Raw genomic sequence first — 22574 nt, 5'->3', positions numbered from 1 at the left:
ATAAAAATAAACTGTGGTGTAGTTTTTAAAAAAATAAAAAAATTAAAAAATTTAAAAAAAAAAAAAATTAAAAAAAAATTAAAAAAAATAATTTTACAAAATTTAAAAAAAAAGGAAAAGTTTTATCAAAAAGGGAAATAATCTGATTGCAATATTATTTATTAACAAAACTTTAAAAATAGTTTTGTAAATAAATTATAAAAATGAAATATTTTTTTTTTTTTTTTTTTTACAAATTTTTATTTATTATATAATTTAAAAAAGGTATTAACTTTCTTTTTTTTTTTCTTTTGTTTTTTTTTTTTAAAAAAAAAAAAAAAAGTATTTATATTATTGCGATTATTGATATAGTTTCTATTATTTTATGTATTTATTATTATTTCTGTTATTTTTAATTATTTTATGATACTATCTTTGAAATGATACCAGCACCAACAGTTAATTGACCTTCTCTGATGGCAAATCTTAAACCTTCATTAATTGGGGTTGGTGAAATGAGTTCAATGGTTAATTCTAAATTATCACCTGGCATGGCCATAGCAGTGTTTGGTGGTAATTCAATGGTACCAGTAACATTTGAAGTTCTGACAAAGAATTGTGGTTTGTAACCATTGGCGAAACCTTTCTTTCTACCACCTTCACCTTCAGTAAGGATATAAGTTTTAGCAACAAATTTGGTTGAAGCTTTGATTGTACCTGGTTTGCAGAGAACTTCACCTCTTAAGACTTCTTCACGTTTTAAGCCTCTTAATAAACAACCAACATTTTCACCAGCTTGAGCGAAATCTAATAATTTACCAAACATTTCAATACCAGTAACGGCAACTTTTGGAACTGGTTTAATACCAATAATTGAAATTTCTTCACCGACTTTAACAGTACCTTGTTCAATACGACCAGTGGCGACAGTACCTCTACCTGAAATTGAGAAAACTTCTTCAACTGGCATAAGGAATGGTTTATCGACAGCACGATGTGGTAATGGGATTTTAGTATCTAAGAATTCAACTAATCTATCAATAGCTTTTCTACCATATTCAGTAGCAGTAGCATCATCATCTTCAGCTAAAGCGACGGCAGCAGCACCTTTAACAAATGGAGTACTAAAAAAATAAAAATAATAAAAATACAAAAAATTAGTATCTTTTAAAATTATTTAAATTATAAATATTTATAATATTATCTCGTTATTATTATTATTATTACTATTATTAGTTGTTGTTGTTATTATTATTATTAGCCATTAATTACTATGCTATATAATATTATTAGTTATTAACTGAATATTATTAGTTATTAACTGAATATTATTATATATTATCATCTAATATTCATATTGTAATTAAAATTGATGACTATGTAATAATTTGTTATTTGTTTAATATTGCTATAAATTTGATTGATTTGTTGTTATTGTTTTTTTTTTTTTTTTTTTTTTTGATATTTACTTATCACCATCAAAACCATATTTTGATAATAATTCACGAACTTCCATTTCTACAATTTCGACAAGATCTGGATCAGCGTTATCCATTTTATTTAAAAAGACAATGATAGCTGGAATACCGACTTCACGTGATAAAATAACGTGTTCACGAGTTTGTTCTTGTGGACCATCTGGAGCTGAAACGACTAAAATAGCACCATCCATTTGAGCAGCACCAGTAATCATATTTTTAATGTAATGTTGATGGCCTGGACAATCGATGTGGGCATAATGACGATTTGGTGATTCGTATTCAATGTGTGAGGCGGTAATAGTAATACCACGAGCTCTTTCTTCTGGTGATTTATCGATTTGATTGTATGATTTGAAGTTGGCTAAACCACGATCTGAAAGAGTTTTAGTGATAGCAGCAGTAAGAGTAGTTTTACCGTGATCGACGTGACCAATAGTACCAACATTAACGTGTGGTTTAGTACGTTCGAATTTCTTCTTTTCAGCAGCCATTTGAATGGTGCTGGTTCTGAAATTTCTAACTAAAACATTGGTAGTATTGTTTTTTAAAATTACTCTTGAGATCATTTTTTTAAATAAATATATAAATTATATTATTAAATAATAAAAACTTTCGTAAAAAAAGAAAAAAAAAATTTAATAAAAAAAAAAAATTGCCTAAAAGCCAGTCGAAAAAAAAAAAAATTTTAAAAAAAAATAAAAAATAAAAAATAAAAATAAAAAAAAACGAAAAAAAAAAAAAAACTATTTTTCGAACTCCTTTTAGTTTAAATTATATTATTTACATAAAATAATATAATTTGATATATAAAACTGATTACATTTTTTTTTTATAAAAACTATAATAAAATCCAAAAAAAATTTTTTTTTAAGGATAATTAAAAAAAAAAAAAAAAAAGTTTATATGAATTGAATTTGATATATAATAAACAAAATAAATTAGAAGAACTATTGTTTGGATGCATTCACTTTAGCATTGATTTCGCTCGTTAATCATTATAATTGGATTTATGATTATTATTTAGATTAAATATTTTCCAACGAATCAAACACTCTTTTATTTTAAATTTATTGGTAAAATAAAAAATCGATCAATCTTGTAATTAATTTTTTGTTTAATAATTAAATTTATGAAATTAATACAATTTCCAATAATAAACTGAACTATTTTATTAGTTTTTTTTTTAAATTATTATTATTTTTAATTTTTTTTTTATTTTTTTTTTATTTTTTTTTTCGTAACTTTTAAAAATATTTTTTATATTTTTTTTTTTTTTTTTTTTTTCACATTTCAAAAAAATCTTAGAGATAGAAAATCACACAAATATTTTTATATATTTATATACATCCAACCACCACACATATTATTTGTTATTTTCATTATTTTCTCAGTTTTTGTTTTCTCAACCTTTTCCATATTTTATATATATTGTCTCAAATAATAATTAAATTTATTATAATAAATCACTCACACATACATTCATTTTTTATTTTATTTATCAACTCTTAAAATAATATTTGTTTTTTTTTATTTATAATAGAATCAAGAAAAAACAATAATAATTGAATAAAATAAAATAAAATAAAAAAAGCAAATAAATAAATAATTAAATAAAAAATAAACAATTTTTTTTAAATAAAAAAAAAAAAGAAAAAAAAAAAAAACAACTAGTCTTATAACCTTTATTTATTAAAGAATAGGACAATAATTAAATAGTTTATAGTTTTTTTTTTTGTATTTGGAGACACCTTTATTAAAAAAAAAGATATTAGAGTTCCTTTCTCTAGTTATTATTTAAATAATATTATTAAATAATAACTTTTTTTTTCTTATCTCCTTTTTAAAATTGAATATAGTTTTTTTTTTTCTGTGGTTTAAAATACACACACATAAAAAAAAAGCATACACATACTCTTTTTTTGTAAATAGAATATCACTCCCCTTTTTTTAAAAAAGTTCTTGATTATAGAGTATAAATTTAATTTATATACTTGATTATTAATCAATTAAATATTATTTTTTTTTTTTTTTTAAAATAAAAATTTTGATTGGGTTATTCATCGTTTTTACGAAATAAAACTATCGATTTTTTTCATAACAAAAAAAAACAAAAAAAAAAAACTTGCCACAAAAGTAGAACGCACTATACCTTTTTTTTATTATTAAAAAAAAAAAAAACGGAATTGTTGGTTATCATCTTTAGTTTTTTATTTAAATATACCAATTCTTTAAATTATTTCATTTTTATAGATTTGTAAATCTAATCAAAAATTTAATAATTTAGTTGGTCTGTGACGATAATCCTGACTTTTTAGATAGATAGATAGTACTAGTAGTAAAAACAAAAGCTTAGTCCAAAAACTTTGTTTTCTATAAAATATAAAAGGTAGGTGAATAACCATAACAATTCCAGAGGGTATAAAATAATTTATGATTCAATTTTATAAAATTGGATTATAGTTATTATTTAAACTTTTTTAAAAAGTTTGTGTGTTTTTTTATTTTTTATTTTTTTTTTATAGTAATAATATCAGCAATAATAATAATAATAATAATAAAAATGTGTGTATGTCAAGTGTGTGTTTTAAAAAAAGGGGTAATCATAAAGCACAGGTTATTTTCAATTTCATTTAAACAGCGCTCAATAATGATAATTTAAATATCTTTTTTTTACTTATATCTCATCAGTTGTATGTTTTTCGTTAACGAAAACAGGTTTCGATTTTTTTAATTATTTTTATTTTTTAATTTATTTTAATTTTTTTTTTTTATTTTTTTTATTTTAATTTTTTTGTTATTTTTTTTTTTTTAAATTTTATAATAATTAATTAAAACACTTTTATTTTTGGATATTCCACTGCCATTTATTTATTATTGTTTTATATTAATAAAAACATAAATTTGTTTTTTATTTTTGTATTGATACCTTTTTTTTTTTTTATTGTTATTCATAATATTTTTTTTTAATTTTATAATGATATAAATAATAGATTTTAGATTTTTTTTTTTTTATTTATTTCGTTCAGAAAAATTATATTTTCATTTTTTTATATATATGTAATATTAACTTATTTTTCTTTATTAAAGATGCCGATGGAAGTACAAACCCAAACTACTTCACCACAAACTATAAATCCAATACCTTCATATGAGGTATTATGGAATAAAGCTATATCAAGCTCTAAACCAAATTTAACCGATTGTATGTAGTATTTTTATTATTAAAAAATAAAAAATTTACAAATACTAATTTTTTTATTTTTCATTTATGTTTCTTTAGTAATAAACTTTGATTGGACACAATCAGAACAAACAGTTAATAATTTTGTAGATTTTTTAATAAATTTGGTTTCATTTAAATCAACATTTGCTTTCGAATGTTTTAATATATTAATAATTGCTTTTGAACCATACAAGATTGCTATTAAAAATCAAAGTAAGGTTTCATATGAAAAATGGGAATTAATATCTATGAAAGTCCATTTTTCTTTTAATAAAATTTTATCAGTTATTCCACTTAGTTCATCTATATTAGCAAAAATTATTGTAAATAAATTCCCACATAAATCACATCCAGCCGATGTTCAACATTTCTATTTAAAGAATGCACTCTATGTTACACGTTACTGCCAATCAATTAGTCAAACTATTATTTCAGCTGCCATCTCCTCAATGATCCAAATAGATGTTTCAATTTCAATTGATGAAATGCCAGATGATGAAGATTTACAATTCGATATAGAAGGTTCCGAAACAAATACTGCAGAAGAACAAGAAGGTAAAATCAATGCACAAAAATTAGATATCCTTATGAACTTGATGCTGGATTATCTTGATGTTAGGTTTGGTATTGCAAAGAAAGATTCTGGTAATATATTTTATTTCGCTGGCTGTGAACAACAAGATATTCAAACTCAAGACGAAATATTCAATAATTTGGTCAAAGTTTTCGATTCAACAGTACTCCCAACCTACAAATCAAAATATACTCAATATCTCTTATTTTATATTTGTCGTATACAGCAAAAGAACAATAGTTTTCCTCCACTAAATACAAATCTGTCACTACTATCACAGTTGCCGACAATATCATCATCTTTATCATCCAACTACAACAACAGCAGTAACAGTAATAGTATGATGAGTACATCACCAGTCTTTTACACACCATCATTTAATAAATTAAATAATTCATCACCAAATAGTTATAAAAAATCACCAATTTCATTCCCATCAAGCTGCTCACCAAAGAAATCATTCAAAAACTTTTTACATTTAGATCCAATTAAAACTGATAGCAATACAACTATAATATATGCAGAATCATTCATCAGATATCTTTTTGGTAAACTTTGTAATGAAACTATTCATTCTATGCATAGACACGCTTGTGCCGCTTATATTGGTGGTTTTGTTTCAAGAGCAAGTTATTTACCACACCATATTGTAAAATTAGTTTTCAAAGATCTCTTAGGTTTTGCTATGAATTATGTAGATCGTGTAGATGTCAAGAGCAACCCAAATGTTGGTCCAGATCCATACAATCACTCATTATTTTACTCAGTTTGCCAATCAATTTATTATATATTTTGCTTTAGAAATACAATCATTTTAGAAATTAGCAATGATAAAGAAGATAAAAAGAATGAAAAACAACGTGAATTTTGGCAAGATCTTCATGCAGCCTTTAAAAAGATTAGTACAAGTCGTTTAAATCCATTTAAAGTTTGTCTCAAATCAGTTGTACGTCAATTTTGTTGTGTTTGTTTAAGAGTTGGAATTTTTCAAAAATGTACAGGTATTTTAAAAACAAATAAAAATATTTTACTCTCAAAAACAACCGTTTCAAGTGCATCATCAGCCCCAACCGTTTCAAATAATCAATTCGACTCTTTCTTCCCATTCGATCCATACCTTTTATACCACAGCAGTAAATTCTTTCAAAACTCCTATATTCATTGGAAAGATATTCGTAAAGATGGTGATGAGGAAAATTTAGAGGATTTATCAGATCAAGAAACCGAAGATGAAGATGACATTTTAGATAAATTATCAAGTGAGTCAGATTCAGAATTTTCAGATTTCGATGGAAGTGATACAGATGATGATACAGATGATGACGAAGAAGAAGATGGAAGTGATGCAGATGTAAATAATTTAACTCAAGAATTTATGTCATTTACTCCAACAGAATTCGATTTAAATTATCATATGAAAAATCGAAAATATTATTAACATTTATATATTTAAAAAAAAAAAAACAAAAAAAAAAATAAATAAAAAAAAAACTTTGTAAATTTATAAAACAAATCATTTTTATTTATTCGGTTTTGTTAATTGTTAAAATTTCCACAATTAATTATTTATTTTTTTTATTTTTTATTTTTTTAAAAAATTTAAAATTTTTTTTTCAAAATTCCTTTTTTTTTCATTTTTTTTTTAATTTTATTTAAATTTTAAATTTAAATAAATTGTTTCTATATTTTTTATTCTTGTAAAATGTCAACATTAGCAGATAGATTTTTGGATGATTTTAATGATGTTGATGAATCATTAATAAATTTAAACACAAACAATAATGAAACAACCAAAACAACAACAACTTCAAACAATTCGTTATCAAACGATTTTTTAGATGATATGGGCGAAAGTGACGAGGATGAAAATATGGACGAGGCACAAGATGAAGATGGCGAAAAAGTAGACCCAAATGATTTATTATTGGGTGACCAAGATGACTTAATGATTAATGACGAAATGATCGAAAAGAAACAGAACGATTTAATTAAAAAATATAAAGATGCACCAATCGAATCAATTGCAAAGTTAAATGGGTCACCAAGATTAGCACAGTTACTCGATCGTATAGATAATCAAATGATGAAACCATTACCCGAAAAAGGTGTTAAAACCGGTCAAGATAGTGAGGAACATAAATTAATTGTAGATTGTAACCAAATGGCTCAAGAAATTCAACACGAAATTTACTTAATCCATAAATTTGTTAGAGATAGATATTCAAAGAAATTCCCAGAGTTAGAAAGTTCTGTACAGAATGCTTTAGATTATATTAATGTTGTAAAAAGAATTAAAAATGAAAATGTAAGTAATAAAAACACAAATAATATTTATAATATTATAAAATAATTACTAATATAGTTTTTTTTTTAAAGGATTTATCAAGTGTCGAGTTAAATGATTTATTACCAAAATCAACTATAATGGTATTATTAGTAACATTATCATCAACTACAGGTAAAAATTTGACAGAAGAGGATTTAAAAAAAGTTTTAGATGCATGCGAAATGGGTTTAGAGTTGGATAGTAAGAAAAAGAGAATTTTAAATTATTTAGAAAGTAGAATGTCATATATAGCACCAAACTTATCAGTTTTATTGGGTAGTAGTATTGCATCGAAATTAATAGGTATTGCAGGTAGTATTATTCAATTATCAGTAATTCCAGCAGGTCATTTACAAACATTTGGTGCAGATAAAAAGTCATTAGCAGGTTTTAGTGGTATAAATAACAGAAAGTTCCAATCTGGTTTAATCTCACAATGCGATATTATAAAGCAAGCACCACCACATCTTCAAGTTAAGGCAATTCGTGTACTTACATGTAAAGTATCATTGGCTGCAAGAATTGATGCTCAACAAGAATCATCGTTTTATGGAGAAATGGGACGTCAATATCGTGATAAGGTTTTAGCAGATATAGAGAAATGGCAAGAACCACCACCACAAAAACAAGAAAAGGCATTACCAGCACCAGATGATCGTCCTAAAAAAAGAAGAGGTGGTGCTAGAGCAAGAAGATATAAAGAGAAATATAAGGTCACAGACATTCAAAAAGCAAAGAACCGTATGGCATTCAATGTCGAAGAGAAAACTATTGGTGACACAGGTATTGGTTTGGGTATGCTTGGCGGTGAAAGTGGTAGAGTTAGATTGGTCGCCCAAGAGAAAGGTATTTTAAAGAAACAAAAGAAATTCGAACAAAAATCATATGGTGGTACTGGTACTCAAACAAGTATTAGTGGCCTTTCAAGTGTTGCTATTACTCCAGCACAAGGTCTTCAATTGCAAGTTTCTCAAAATACTCGTGAACAATCAAATAAAACTGAAAAATATTTTTCTTCAACAGGTTTTAAAAGAAAATAATCAATATTTTAATAATTTATATAATAAAATAAAATTTTTTTAAAACTAAAATATATAAAATTTTCTTACTTCAAAAATCATTATTATTACTTTTTAAAATAAAATAAAATATAATCTAAATAAATAAATAATTTTTTAAAAAAAAAACCTATTATATCACAGGTTTGTTATTGAATATATTTATTTTCTTTAATTACAAATATAATTTAAACTTAAACCAAGGCTATCTTGACAACCTGAAGGAAATTCTTCAATAATGGTTTTTACATTATTACCAGAGCAACTTGATTCTTGATAATAGTTTTCGACAAAGTTGGTTTGGTTACAAGTTAATATATAGGAGTAATCTTGGTTAAAAGTAACACAAGTTTGCATATTTTGAATATTAATAGAAAGAAGGGAACTTGGTTGATTCCAATCACAATTGTTTGAAAAAATTGATGAGAGTGTATTTGAAGTTGGAATATTTATTTCATTTTCGTGTACACATGATTGGATCATACCATAATTACATTTATTGGCTGGTAAGGTAGTGTTTGAGATTGGAATTCCTGAACAATCATAGTTGGAGTAAGATTGTGATCTAATATGTTGGCCATCTTCTGAGCAAACCATTTCATTTCTTGTTATAGTGTGACAAAAACCACTTAGGTCGTATGAGGAGCTAAAAACTTCACCTGAACAGGTAAGGTCACTTGGTTGATAAAATTGTGTATAAACAAAATATGGGTTTGATGATGACGATGATGATGATTTAACAGCAACAACAAATACTAAAAGAATTAATGTGAATAGTAATTTCATTTTGATGGTATATTATAAAAAATAATAATAAAAAAAAAAAACACTTTAAAAAAAGTATAACTATTATTAAAATTTCAAAAAATTAAAAAAAAAAACAAAAAAAAACGTCACTTTGTCCCACCTTGGCTCGAAACATAAAATATCTTTTTAATGTTTTTTGTGGGGTAAAAAAAAAGAAAAGTATAAAAAAAACTATTAAACAGATGAATTTAGAAATAATTAAATATTTTATTCTATTTTTAACTTCTCCAATATTGATACCATTTATGTACATATTCAACCATTACAGGGAATAAAGCTGAAACAGATTCATTTAATAATAATAATAAAGAATTTGAGGCTTCTTGATCAGTTAATTCTAATTGAAGTTTTTCTTGGACCTTGAGGATACTTTTTTCTTTATCTTCAGAGATTGAGGGAATTGAAGCATCGGCCATAAGTGCAAAAAGATTAAGAATTAAATGACTACTTTTTCTGAGGATATTATAGGCTTCGCAGCAGAGTTGCTTGAATTTTTCGTAATGCTTACTATTTTCACCACCCATACCGACTACCATTTCTTTGCATAGTTTCATTGGAGGTGGTAAAATCTTTGGATCTTTACCTAAAATGTAACCAAAATCGATGTGGAATAATTTGCCGTTTGGAGTGAGTAAAAGATTATCTAAATGTCTATCGCCAATACCTAAAATATATGTAATTACACAATAACCTGCACAGCTCTTTACAAAATTATCCATAACATCTGGAGCTACACCATATGGTGATTCACTATCTGGATTGTGAGTTTTAAAAAATTTCAAAATTTCCCCATCATATTTGCTGAGTACCGATGCCATAGCTTCACTTGGATTAACCATTTCCACAATACCATCTTCTTCTGCTGTTGCTAAAACTTTGTATGGTGTTAATTTAAGATCTAAATTCTCTTTCTTTAATAAACGATCCATTAAAGATATTAATTGAATAATAAGTTGATCTTGACGAAGGTCATCACCAGTTTTAAAGATAATACCATATTCTTCTCCTTTGGTTGTACGAAGTTTTAAACCAAGTGGTGATTTAGCACTCTTATAAATAGTTGCTTTTTCTGGTACAATACCAACAATTTCAATATCTGGATTAACAGGTAATCTAATTGGAGGAAAATCAGAAAGATCTTTATAGCTGCCCTCTGAGAGCATGTGACGAAGTTTTTCGATTTTCTTTTCTCTTGGGAAGTTCATTGCTTTGAGTTCAACAGAAAGGGTTGATAGTCTTGATACAAAGTTGTTTTGTTGGTTAATTCTTAAGCCATCGGTAGGGTCTAGTTGTCTAAAGAAAGTGTCTTGAAGAGTTTTATAAAGTGAACAGAAACTACTGGTTTTTAATACGGAGTCTACTGTTAAATACCAATAGAAATGACTTCCCAAAGTGAAATTCTTGCTAGATCTTTCAAAAAGAAAACTAATCAATGGTGAGTCATTGATATTACCATCATACTGTTCATATTTTGTAGCTTGTACCAATTGGAGCAAGTAATAGAGAAGCTCTTCATCATCTGCTTTTCTAAGGATATCAACAGCATAACGTCTTACATTTGTAGTGTTCTGATGAGTAAATGCCGAGGACAAAAGTTCTAATGAGTCAGCAATATCTATTGGCTCCCACTTTGGAATAATTGAAAGAGCTTCATTCTTTTGATGTGACTCGCTCCACTCTACACAACGAAGAAACTTGGTAAGTGCTTTTTTATTGGTGGTCAAATAGTATCTAAATCTCCATATTAATAATGCATCTTTACTTGCAACTCTTGTATTTGGTGGGGATTTCAAAATATCGGTTAAACCTTTGAGTTCTGTTAAATTTGGTTTTAAATCTTTATGATCATAAAGATTCAATCTATGATATTTTTGTTCACTTGGATGTTCATCCATTTCGATATCGTTAATTAAAACCAATGATTTCTTTGCATGTAGTTGTAATGGCTTGTATAATGAACAGTTTTGTTGTTTAAATAATACTGGTAGTTCGAATTCTGGTAATTCAATTGTTAAATATATTCTATTCTTATTTAATGAGTCTGATGACTGAAAATATAAAAAAATGATATTAATACTTGATTAAAAACTACTAAAGGTATTATAAATGTTTGGTTTTTACTTACTCTTGATATTTTTTCAATTTCATTTATTGTATATTTATCTAGCCATTGACAGTGATTAATTAGCTTTCTATCATATTTCTTTTTTAATTTTTCTAATCTATATTGTTCATCTTTTCCTTGAATTTGACCTGGTGTTGAGGTATCAGTTTCTCCATCACCCTCTCTATCTTGCCATACTAATAGTTTATGTTTACCTTTTCTTTCGATTTTATTCATACCAAAAACATTAAATGATGTACCACCTATTGGCACCTTTTTGGTTGGTGAGTAAATATCCCAAATTGTAATAACTATCATTGTATCGAATGGTAAATCTTGATGTTTTAATGGAAATATAATAGTTTCATCCCATCTTTATTAAAATATAAAAAAAGTATTAGTATTTTATAAATTTATATAAATAAATAATTAATTTGATGTCACATACTTATTTGAACCTGAAAAGGGATTATATGAGGTATGTTCTGGTTGAATAAGTGGTTTGCTATCTGAATATAATGTACATGTAACATATAAATCTAATGTTGTACTATTATGTAGTTTTTGTTAATATAGGTTTTTATTTACAGTATTGATTGTGTTGGCAATAATATTATTATATTTACTCTCTATATAGCGATGAGTTTTTTAAATAGGGGTCATCAACCCATTTATCTACAGTTTTTGGTGCATTTTCTTTATTTCTCTTTCCTTCTAAACTACATCTGTTATAAAATAAAAATTGTTAGATTATTCTTCAAATTTAGTTTTTTTTTATTTATTATTAATTTTTATTTACAATTTAATTTTATATTTTATAGGTATATCAGAACTATAGTAAAATTTAAAATCTTTTGTAACTTTCATTATAAAAAAAAAAATAATATATAAATATACAAGAAATTATAAAATTATAAAATAAATAAAAAAAAAAAAAAAAATTTTGATATTAATTTTTTTTTTTTTTTTATTTTTTTTTTATAAAAATTATTTTTTTTTATTTTTTAAAAATTATTTTTTTATTTTTAATTTAAAAAAACCTTTTGTGTCCATAATTCTCAAAGGTATACTATAGTATTAGTATTAGTATTTTTAATAAAATAAAATAAAATGTTTTAGTCAATGGTTTAGCTTTATTAATACCCTTGTAAGGGTTCAAAGTGCATTTTAAAATAAGATAATAGTGATGTTAAATAAACTTTAAACAATATTTAAAAAAAGAATTCACTTTTAAAATAAATAATGACCAAAAAAAATATAAATAAAAATAAATTTATTATTCTTTATAAATATTTAAAATAAAAAATATTTAAAAAAATTAAATAAAATATTTATTTAGAAATAAATGAGCAACTACCAAAATGAATAAATATGTTATTTAATAATGAAACTTTTTCTTTTCCTCTATCTACGATTTCAACAAATTGTTCATCAAAGTTGTATTGATCTGTGGCATTTAATGCTTCAATGAATAGTTTAAATTAATCTAAAATCATTTGGATATTATCTGCTTTTTCATTATCTTGAGCTTGGGTTGCAATTTCGTGGTGTTGTACATAGGTTCTTTTAATGAGTTAAATATTGTTTAAATGTTGGCTGTTCTCTTAGTTTCTATTAAATTTTTAATTAATATGTTAGCTATTTTATAAATAATAATTTATATTAATACATACTCAAAAATAATAGAATCATGAGCAAATATAAAAAGATCAGTTTGCTTTAAATGAATTTCTGAAAGAATTGATGTTAGTATTAATGTTTATTCAATTCTCGAAATTTTATCTCCTTTACATCCTCAAATAAAATTTTCCAAAAAGTAGCTGATGCTAAAGATCCAATATATGGAAAGGTTCCAGATTTTTTTACCAAGATAATGTTGGTTTCAAATCAGCTCTTCATCATCAGCTTTTCTATGGATATCAACGGCGTAAAGCCTTACATTTGTACAGTTCTGATGAGTAAATAAGCGTTCTGAAGAGTCATTTTCTAATCTATTTTGTTCTCTTTTCCTGACCTGGTTTTGAGGTATCATTTAGAGATTATAATTATACTCAGTTTGGTTGAAAAATATAGTTTTACCCCCACTCCCCGCTCCCACCCACTTGACTAATTTTTATCCCAGCTATGAAAAAAGAGTAAAAAAACAAAGGAAATGCAAGGATTGAAAAAATTAAAAATATCTATCTTTATTAATTTATAATTTTAAATAATTTAAAAATAAAAAAAAAGATAATAGACATTTTAAAAATAATATTGAAATTAACTTATTTATTTAAAATACTATAAAATCATAATGAATTAAAATTCTTTTTAAACTTTGCTATTGATATGGTTAAGACAATAATTAATAAAAAAATTGTTTTATCCAAAAAAACCCAATATTTTATTTAATAATGAAACGTTTTCTTTTCTTCTAACAACAATTTCACCAAATTTTTCATCAAAGTTGTATTCATCGGTAGCATTTAATGCTTCAATGAATAATTTTAATTGATCTAAAATCTTTTGGATATTATCTGCTTTTTCATTATTTTGAGCTTGAATTGCAATTTCGTGGTATTGTTCATAGGTTCTTTTTAATGAGTCGAGAATTAAACCTATATCTCCTATAACTGAAAGATTTTTAAATTTGTTTTTAAGTTCACTAAATTCGCAAAGTTGTGAAGAATATTGGGCCTTAAGTTTTTTGGCTGAATTGTTTTAGATTGTTAGTTAGTACTGTGTAATATTAATAAGTATTGTATATTATTTATAGTATTTACCATGTTCTTCATATTCCTTTGATTTATTCAAAGCTTCTGTGGTACCTAATTTGATAGCATTATATGCATCTAAAACTTGATCATTTTCAAACCATTCCAATTGATATTTGACGTGAATATGTTGTTTATATGAACATTTTAGATTGCATTTTCTACATCTAGGTAATTTTTTAAAGGCTCGGCAACCGGTAAATATATTTTCACCTTTGATGGGTGTATATTTAACAGAGCATCCTTCGTGGCATACCATATTGAGGCACTCCGGTGCCAAGCATACAGTTGAATAAACACCGCCTGGCCATGGATTCTTTCCCATAATCTTGGCTTGTGGTTTACCATTGATATATGCAAATCCTCTATCCTTTAACCAATCTTCCATTGATATTGATTTTGACTTTTCAATTAATGATGAAATCTTATCATCTGTTAATTCTGTGTAAAGACGTGTGACGGTACTAAGGTTTTCAACTGTAATTGAAAGTTCTTTTAACTTTGAAAGAAGTTCAACTTTAAGTTTTTGTAACATTTTCATTCCTTCTGGCTTGAATGATTTTTGAGAACTAAAGATATGAATAAAAAATTTGGTAATGATTTCTATTTTTTGACTCATTTTTTTTTCAAGTTCATCAGTATTATCAACACCAAAAAGAACTCCACAGTTTTTAATTGCTTCATCTGGTCTATTTGTTTTATTAATATTGTTTAAATGTTGAGCCCTAAAATAAAAATAGTAATGAATAAATATTAATAATAATATTTTAAAAAAAGAAGAATTGATCTATAAAAATAAAAATAAATACCATGGATTGTCCATAAAAAGCAATGGCTTTTCATTAATACCAGGTAACATTTGATTTAATATATTTCTAACACTATCTGCTTGATTATAATTATCACAGAATGAAACAATGGTTGATACACAATTAAGTGCTTCATTTGGTAAAATTGAAAATACAGTGCATAAAACTTTTAATGGTTCAAGAGTTTTTCTAGTTAATCCACCATTTACGACATAGCTGACACTATCAAGATTTTCGAGTTTACCGACATTATTTAAAATTGATTTGATATGTTGATCATCTTTTTCAAGACCTCCAACATCTGCAAAACCTGGTGTGTCAACAATTGTGATACCAAACTTCCACTGATTTCCGTAATAGTATCTGATTTCGTAACGACAAACTGTGTTTGTTTTACTTTCACCAATACCTTGGTTTTCAATATCTTGTGCGCGCAGTGTTGTTGGTGAATGAGCTTGACCTGTTAAAACATTTAGAATGAATTCAATAAATGTTGTTTTACCTGTACCTTTAGTTTAAAATAAAAAATGATTAGTGAATAAAAGATTATTATAATTCAGTCATTATATTTACCAGTCATTCCCATAAATATAAATGAATATTGATATTTCTTATTTGCAATACAAAGTTTATGTAATCTTTTGTACAAATTATGAAAAGCTTTATCATGAACTAGTTCAACTATAACATCTATTTTAATTACATTTTCATCATCTGATGAACAGTTTGTAACTTTGACACTGATCAAATTATCCATATGTTCTTCTTTCCATTCCGAGCAATCATCTGAATTGGTAATATTAACAACTTTCTAAAATAGTGAAAATAATATTAGAATATTATGGTGTATTATTATTAATTTAAAATTTAAGACATACGTCATCATTATAGGTAACTACAGATGGAAAGCTAACATTATCATCTTCCCATTCACCTTCTATTGATTTTAATTGTTCGATGTTACCAATGGCATATCTTAAAATACCTTGACCATGACGTTTACCATTTAAACATAGGCCTTCATATTCTCCACCATTCATATAGTTATATGTTCCTTCATAAATTGGGACACCTTTAATACTTGGGCCAAACCATATTCCATCAGAAGTTTTTAGTTTCTTGCCAACTAAACACTGTGCCTTATCTCTTAGTTCACATACTTTGGTTTTGTTACATGGTATATCATTTCTTATAAAAAAATTAAAATAAATATTAGCCTTTATAGAAATTCTATTAAAAATTAATATTCATACATACTCAAGAATAGTTTTTCTTGAATCCTGAGCAAATTTTAAAAGGACAGTTTGTAGTTGTTTTATTGACGAAGTAAGTTTTGAAGTTTTTGTTTTGAGTTTATCCATATATATATGATTTTTGGAGTTTTCTGAATTTATATTAATCCAAGACTCTAGTTGAACAATAATTTGTTGCATTTCCCAATAATATTTGGCAATTTTTGATTGTTTATTTTTATACTCTTTATGTTGCTCAAATTCCATAAATTCTGACTTTAATTTAATTTTTGATAATTTGATTGCAATTGGAGTAGATGTTTCTGAATTTTCACTAAATGAGCTAATAAATGATTCTAAATCATCTAGATTTTGATAGTTTGGTATATTTTCATTTATAATACCACCCATATCCATTTTTGTTGTGATTTTAATTTGTGATTGGTCTGTATTTTTGATTAGAGATAATACATTTCCAATGTTTAACGATTTTAGTTCTATAAGGTTTTTTTCTAATTTTTTCAATAGTTTCTTATTGCTTTTTATTGAAAAAAATTAATAATATTAGTATTTAAAATTAAATTTATGTTTTTTTTTCTATATACTTACGATGATTGTAGATTGATTACTAAATTTAAAATTGCTCCATATTTAATTTTTTTAACAAAATATAAACCAAATTGATTTTTAAGTGAATCAATATCAACTATCTCAAAGAAATCTATGATTGGTTTGGCTTCTTCATGTAAAATTAAAGTTTTTGAAACAATTACTTTTCTATAAAGAATATTTAATGTTTCACCACTATTTACATTTCCACTAAATAATAGTTCATTTGTGACATTTGAACCATACCCAAAAGCTAAACTAATATCTGGTAATAAAAAATTTTGTTTAGAATAAACAAAAAAAAAAAATTAAAATTTAAAAAATATCACTTACTACCCAATATTTTCTTTGGAACTTTATTCTTTTTTATTAAAACTACATTTTCTATGTGTTTAAGCTCTTTGTTTGATTCTGTATCATCACTTAAAAAAAAAATTAATTTAAAAATAAATTTCTAAATATAAATAAATTTTAATATTATGTTACATTTTTTCTAAGTTAAAAATGTTCTTTTTAAAACAATCTATATCATCAATTCTGAAACCTTTTCCAACAGAGTTTTTATCAAGGATAAAATTTAAAGGACTGAGAAATATTTTCATTTTATTATTTTGATTATTAAAAAATAAAATTATAATATAATAAAAATAAATTGAAAAATTTATACTTTTTTTTTTTATATAAATTATATTTGATTTTTGGTTAATTATTTATTTTAAAAAACTTAAAAATTTTCAAGTTTTTATTATAATTTTATTTATAAATGAGAAACTTAATAAAATTTAAAAAACTTAAAAAAAAGAGTGGGGTTAATTTTAAGAAACTTAATAAAATTTAAAAAACTTAAAAAAAGAGTGGGGTAAAAAATAAGAAACTTAACATTAATTAAAAAACTTATTAAAAAATTAAAATGAAGTTCATACCAAACAATAATCATCACAACATATTTCTTCAAGTTCCCATTGGTCAAAAAAAACAGAACAGGAAATAAATCAAATTATTTTTTATAGTGTTAATACAATATTATTTTTTTTTAACTAATTTTCAAATTTTTTGACCCCTGTCCAAAATAATATATAATATAAAGTTACACTTTTGTTATTTAGAATGATATGAAAAATAAAATGTTTTTAATCATAATTGCAAATAGTTCAAAGATTAGCCAATTATAAAAAATATTCAAATGATTCAGGTAAAAGGAAATATATGATGTAATCCTAGATTTGAAAGTATAAAAATCATTTTAATATAGTTACTACGAATTGCTTTACTAATACCCCTGTTAAGTTTTAAAGTGCAGTTTTTAATAATATAATGAGACTAGATTTTTACTAATACTGATATTAGTGGTTGTTGAAAGTTTATTTAACATCAAAATGTCTGTATTGAAAGTAATTTTTTAATGTCAAAAAAAAAAAAAAAATTTTATTGTATCTATCTTTTTATAATTATTTAAAAATAAATTAATAAAAAATAGAAAAAATATTTAAAAAAATTAAAATATTTATTTAGAAATAATTTTAAAACTTTATAGACCAATTGGGAAACCACCAAAACTACTAAATAAACTATTTAATAGTGAAACTTTTTCATTTCTTCTAACCTTGACTTGACCAAATTGTTCATCAAATTTGTATTCATCGGTAGCATTTAATGCTTCAATGAATAGTTTAAATTGATCTAAAATCTTTTGGATATTATCTGCTTTTTCATTATCTTGAGCTTGAATTGCAATTTCGTGGTGTTGTTCATAGGTTCTTTTTAATGAATCGAGAATTAAACGTATATCTCCTAAAACTGAAAGATTTTTAAATTTGTTTTTAAGTTCGCTAAATTCGCAAAGTTGTGAGGAATATTGAGCTTTAAGTTTTTTGGCTGTATCGTTTTAAATTGTTAATTAGTACTGTGTATTATTATAAAATAGATTTATATAGTATTTATATTACTTACCATGTTCTTCATATTCCTTTGATTTATTCAATGCTTCTGTGGCGCCTAATTTGATAGCATTGAATGCATCTAAAACATGATCATTTTCGAACCATTCCAATTGATATTTGACATGTACATGTTGTTTATGAGAGCAATTTTGGTTACAAATTCGACATTGATTTGTGTCAAAGGCCCAGCACTTTGTAAAAATGTTATCACCTTTGATGGGTGTGAAATCAAGAGAGCATCCTTCGTGGCATACCATATTGACACACTCTGGTGCGTAACATACAGTTGAATAAACACCACCTGGCCATGGATTCTTTCCCATAACTTTGGCTTGTGGTTTACCATTGATAAATGCAAATCCTCTATCCTTTAACCACTCTTCAATTGATATTAATTTTGACTTTTCAATTAATGATGAAATCTTATCATCTGTTAATTCTGTGTAAAGACGTGTTACGGTACTAAGTTTTTCAACAATAATTGCAAGCTCTTTTAACTTTGAAAGAAGTTCATCTTTAAGTTCTTGTAACATATTCATTCCTTCTGGTTTAAATGATTTTTGAGAATCAAATATATTTATAAAAAATCTGTTAATGATTTCTATTTTTGCACTCATTTTTTTTTCAAGTTCATCAGTATTATCAACACCAAATAGAATACCCGAATTTTTACTTGCTTCATCTGGTCCTTTATTTGATCTATAAATATTGTTTAAATGTTGAGCCCTAAAATAAAAATAGTAATGAATAAATATTAATAATTAATAATTTGAAAAAAGAAGAATTGATCTATAAAAATAAAAATAAATACCATGGATTGTCCATAAAAAGCAATGGCTTTTCATTAATACCAGGTAGCATTTGATTGAGTACATCTCTAACACTATCTGCTTGATTATTGTTATCACAGAATGAAACAATGGTTGATACACAATTAAATGCTTCATTTGGTAAAATTGAAAATACATTGCATAACACTCTTAGTGGCTCAAGAGTTTTTCTAGTTAATCCACCATTTACGACATAGCTGACACTATCAAGATTTTCGAGTTTACCGACATTATTTAAAATTGATTTGATATGTTCACGATCTTTATCAAGACCCCCAACATCTGCAAAACCTGGTGTGTCAATAATTGTGATACCAAACTTCCACTGATTTCTGTAATAGTATCTGATTTCGTAACTACAAACTGAGTTTGTTTTACTTTCACCAATACCTTGGTTTTCAATATCTTGTGCACGTAGTGTTGTTGGTGAATGGACTTGACCTGTTAAAATATTAAGAATGAATTCTACAAATGTTGTTTTCCCTGTGCCTTTAGTTTAAAATAATAAATTGTAAGTGAATGATAAAAGATTATAATTCAGTCATTATATTTACCAGTCATTCCCATAAATATAAATGAATATTGATATTTCTTATTGGAAATACTAAGCTTATGTAGTTTTTTGTACAAATTTTGAAAAGCTTCATCTTGAACTAGTTCAACTTTAACATCTATTTTAACTACATTTTCATCATCTGATGAACAGTTTGTAACTTTGACACTGATCAATCTTTTCTTATGTTCTTCTTTCCATTCTGAACAATCATCTGAATTGGTAATAATAACAACTTTCTAAAATAGTGAAAATAATATTAGAATATTATGGTGTATTATTATTAATTTAAAAATTTAAGACATACGTTATCATTATAGGTAACTACAGATGGAAAGCTAGCATTATCATTTTCCCATTCACCTTCTATTGATTTTAATTGTTCGATGTTACCAATGGCATATCTTAAAATACCTTGACCATGACGTTTACCATTTAAACATAGGCCTTCATATTCTCCACCATCCAAATAATTATATGCTCCTTCATAAATTGGGACACCTTTAATACTTGGACCAAACCATATGCCCTCAGAAGTTTCTACTCTTTTGCCAATTATACACTGTGCCTGATCTCTTAGTTCACATACTTTGGTTTTGCTATATGGTATATCGTTTCTAATAAAAATTTTAATTAATACGTTAGCCTTTAAAGGGATTTTATAAATTATAGTTTATATTGATACATACTCTAAAATAGTTTCTATGGAATCCTGAGCAAATATTAATAGGTCATTTTGTAGTTTTTTAATTGACGAAGTAAGATTTGAAGTTTCTTTTTTGAGTTTATCCATATATATTTTATTTTTGGAGTTTTCTGAATTTATATTAATCCAAGACTCTAGTTGAACAATAATTTGTTGCATTTCCCAATAATATGTGGCTATTTGTGATTCTTTATTTTTATACTCTTTATGTTGCTCAAATTCTATAAACTCTGAAGTTAATTTGATTTTTGATAATTTAATGGCAACAGGAGTTGATGTTTCTGAACATTCATTAAATAAATTAATAAATGATTCTAAATCATCTAGATTTTGATAGTTTGGTATATTTTCATTTATAATACCACCCATATCCATTTTTGTTGTGATTTTAATTTGTGATTGGTCTGTATTTTTGATTAGAGATAATACATTTCCAATGTTTAACAATTTTAGTTCTTCAATATTATTTTCTAATTTTTTCATTAGTTCTTTATTACTTTTTTTTATTGAAAAAATAAAATATTAGTATTTAAAATTAAATTTATGTTTTTTTTTTCTATATACTTACGATGATTGTAGATTGATTACTAAATTTAAAATTGCTCCATATTTAATTTTTTTAACAAAATATAAACCAAATTGATTTTTAAGTGAATCAATATCAACTATCTCAAAGAAATCTATGATGGGTTTGGCTTCTTCATGTAAAAATAAAGTTTTTGAAACAATTACTTTTCTATAAAGAATATTTAATGTTTCACCACTATTTACATTTCCGCTAAACAATAGTTCATTTGTGACATTTGAACCATACCCAAAAGCTAGACAAACATCTGGTAATAATATAGATTGTTTAGTAAATATATGCATCTTTTTTTTATTTAAAATAATAGTAATATAAATTAAAATATACTACTTACCACCCATTATTTTCTTTGGTAATTGATTCTCTTTTATTAAGACTACATTTTCTATGTGTTTAAGCTTTTTGCTTGGTATTATATCACTAATAAAAAATTAATAAATTATAAAAATTATAAATTATAAATTATTATATTTTAAAAAAAATAAAAAAATTTAAATTTTAAAAAAATAAAAAAAATAAATAAAAAAAAAATAATTGAAATTAATATTATCAAATAAATTATAAAAAAATATTTTTATAGTTACTTTTTTTCATAATTAAATACATTATTTTTTAGACAATTGATATCATCAATGCTGAATCCTTTTCCTATTGAGTTTTTATCTAGGACATAACTAAAAGGACTTAGAAATATTTTCATTTTATTTTTTAGATTATAATTATAAAAATTAATATAAAATTATATTGAAATAAATGAAAAAAATTGATTGAATTTATATTTATTTTATGTATTTAAATTAATAGAAACTTTATTTTAAAAAACTTAAAAAAAATTTCAAGTTTTTTATTATAATTAATTATATTAAATAAATATTATTTGAATTTCATTTTTTTAAGTTACCCCCTCACCCCCATTTTCATAAGTAGTAAATCTATTTTAAGATATAAACTTAAAAAATAATATGTATGAAGAAATGAAAAAAAAAAATAAAAAAAAATAAAAT

At 24.6% G+C, this 22574-nt stretch overlaps 7 protein-coding genes across 7 annotated transcripts; 2 read left to right on the top strand and 5 right to left on the bottom strand.

Moving 5' to 3' along the window:
- Positions 1 to 400: 400 nt before the first annotated feature.
- On the bottom strand, positions 401 to 2026 carry DICPUDRAFT_155823 (uncharacterized protein; the record flags this gene model as incomplete). The annotated part of the gene is made up of 2 exons (XM_003291187.1): positions 401 to 1103; positions 1449 to 2026. 2 exons carry the CDS (start codon positions 2024 to 2026, stop codon positions 401 to 403), a joined length of 1281 nt encoding a protein of 426 aa, XP_003291235.1.
- A 1994-nt stretch (positions 2027 to 4020) lies between these two features.
- Positions 4021 to 6695, top strand: DICPUDRAFT_81920 (uncharacterized protein; the record flags this gene model as incomplete). Its single annotated transcript, XM_003291195.1, has 3 exons — positions 4021 to 4026; positions 4548 to 4662; positions 4741 to 6695. The coding sequence occupies 3 exons, from the start codon at positions 4021 to 4023 to the stop codon at positions 6693 to 6695; spliced, it is 2076 nt and encodes a 691-aa protein (XP_003291243.1).
- A 264-nt stretch (positions 6696 to 6959) lies between these two features.
- Positions 6960 to 8623, top strand: DICPUDRAFT_155821 (uncharacterized protein; the record flags this gene model as incomplete). Its single annotated transcript, XM_003291194.1, has 2 exons — positions 6960 to 7562; positions 7634 to 8623. 2 exons carry the CDS (start codon positions 6960 to 6962, stop codon positions 8621 to 8623), a joined length of 1593 nt encoding a protein of 530 aa, XP_003291242.1.
- A 189-nt stretch (positions 8624 to 8812) lies between these two features.
- Positions 8813 to 9427, bottom strand: DICPUDRAFT_81918 (uncharacterized protein; the record flags this gene model as incomplete). Its single annotated transcript, XM_003291186.1, has 1 exon — positions 8813 to 9427. One exon carries the CDS (start codon positions 9425 to 9427, stop codon positions 8813 to 8815), a length of 615 nt encoding a protein of 204 aa, XP_003291234.1.
- Positions 9428 to 9666: 239 nt separating this feature from the next.
- Positions 9667 to 13535, bottom strand: DICPUDRAFT_155819 (phosphatidylinositol 3-kinase; the record flags this gene model as incomplete). Its single annotated transcript, XM_003291185.1, has 5 exons — positions 9667 to 11496; positions 11574 to 11925; positions 12001 to 12102; positions 12179 to 12277; positions 13492 to 13535. The coding sequence occupies 5 exons, from the start codon at positions 13533 to 13535 to the stop codon at positions 9667 to 9669; spliced, it is 2427 nt and encodes an 808-aa protein (XP_003291233.1).
- Positions 13536 to 13787: 252 nt separating this feature from the next.
- DICPUDRAFT_98950 (uncharacterized protein) lies at positions 13788 to 17557 on the bottom strand (the record flags this gene model as incomplete). The annotated part of the gene is made up of 9 exons (XM_003291184.1): positions 13788 to 14242; positions 14315 to 15030; positions 15115 to 15622; positions 15688 to 15925; positions 15993 to 16302; positions 16372 to 16884; positions 16956 to 17220; positions 17289 to 17377; positions 17442 to 17557. The coding sequence occupies 9 exons, from the start codon at positions 17555 to 17557 to the stop codon at positions 13914 to 13916; spliced, it is 3084 nt and encodes a 1027-aa protein (XP_003291232.1). The 3' UTR covers positions 13788 to 13913.
- An 882-nt stretch (positions 17558 to 18439) lies between these two features.
- DICPUDRAFT_98949 (uncharacterized protein) lies at positions 18440 to 22287 on the bottom strand. The gene is made up of 9 exons (XM_003291183.1): positions 22155 to 22287; positions 21905 to 21990; positions 21553 to 21817; positions 20968 to 21480; positions 20586 to 20895; positions 20280 to 20517; positions 19707 to 20214; positions 18906 to 19621; positions 18440 to 18830 (listed from the first exon to the last, which is right to left on the bottom strand). The coding sequence occupies exons 1-9, from the start codon at positions 22268 to 22270 to the stop codon at positions 18484 to 18486; spliced, it is 3099 nt and encodes a 1032-aa protein (XP_003291231.1). The 5' UTR covers positions 22271 to 22287; the 3' UTR covers positions 18440 to 18483.
- Between the last annotated feature and the right edge of the window lie 287 nt (positions 22288 to 22574).

The sequence above is a fragment of the Dictyostelium purpureum genome (assembly GCF_000190715.1).
Source record: "Dictyostelium purpureum unplaced genomic scaffold DICPUscaffold_265, whole genome shotgun sequence".
Lineage (NCBI taxonomy): Eukaryota > Evosea > Eumycetozoa > Dictyosteliales > Dictyosteliaceae > Dictyostelium > Dictyostelium purpureum.
Note: the sequence above shows the minus strand (reverse complement) of the source record. Positions and strands in the feature narration are given on the sequence as shown.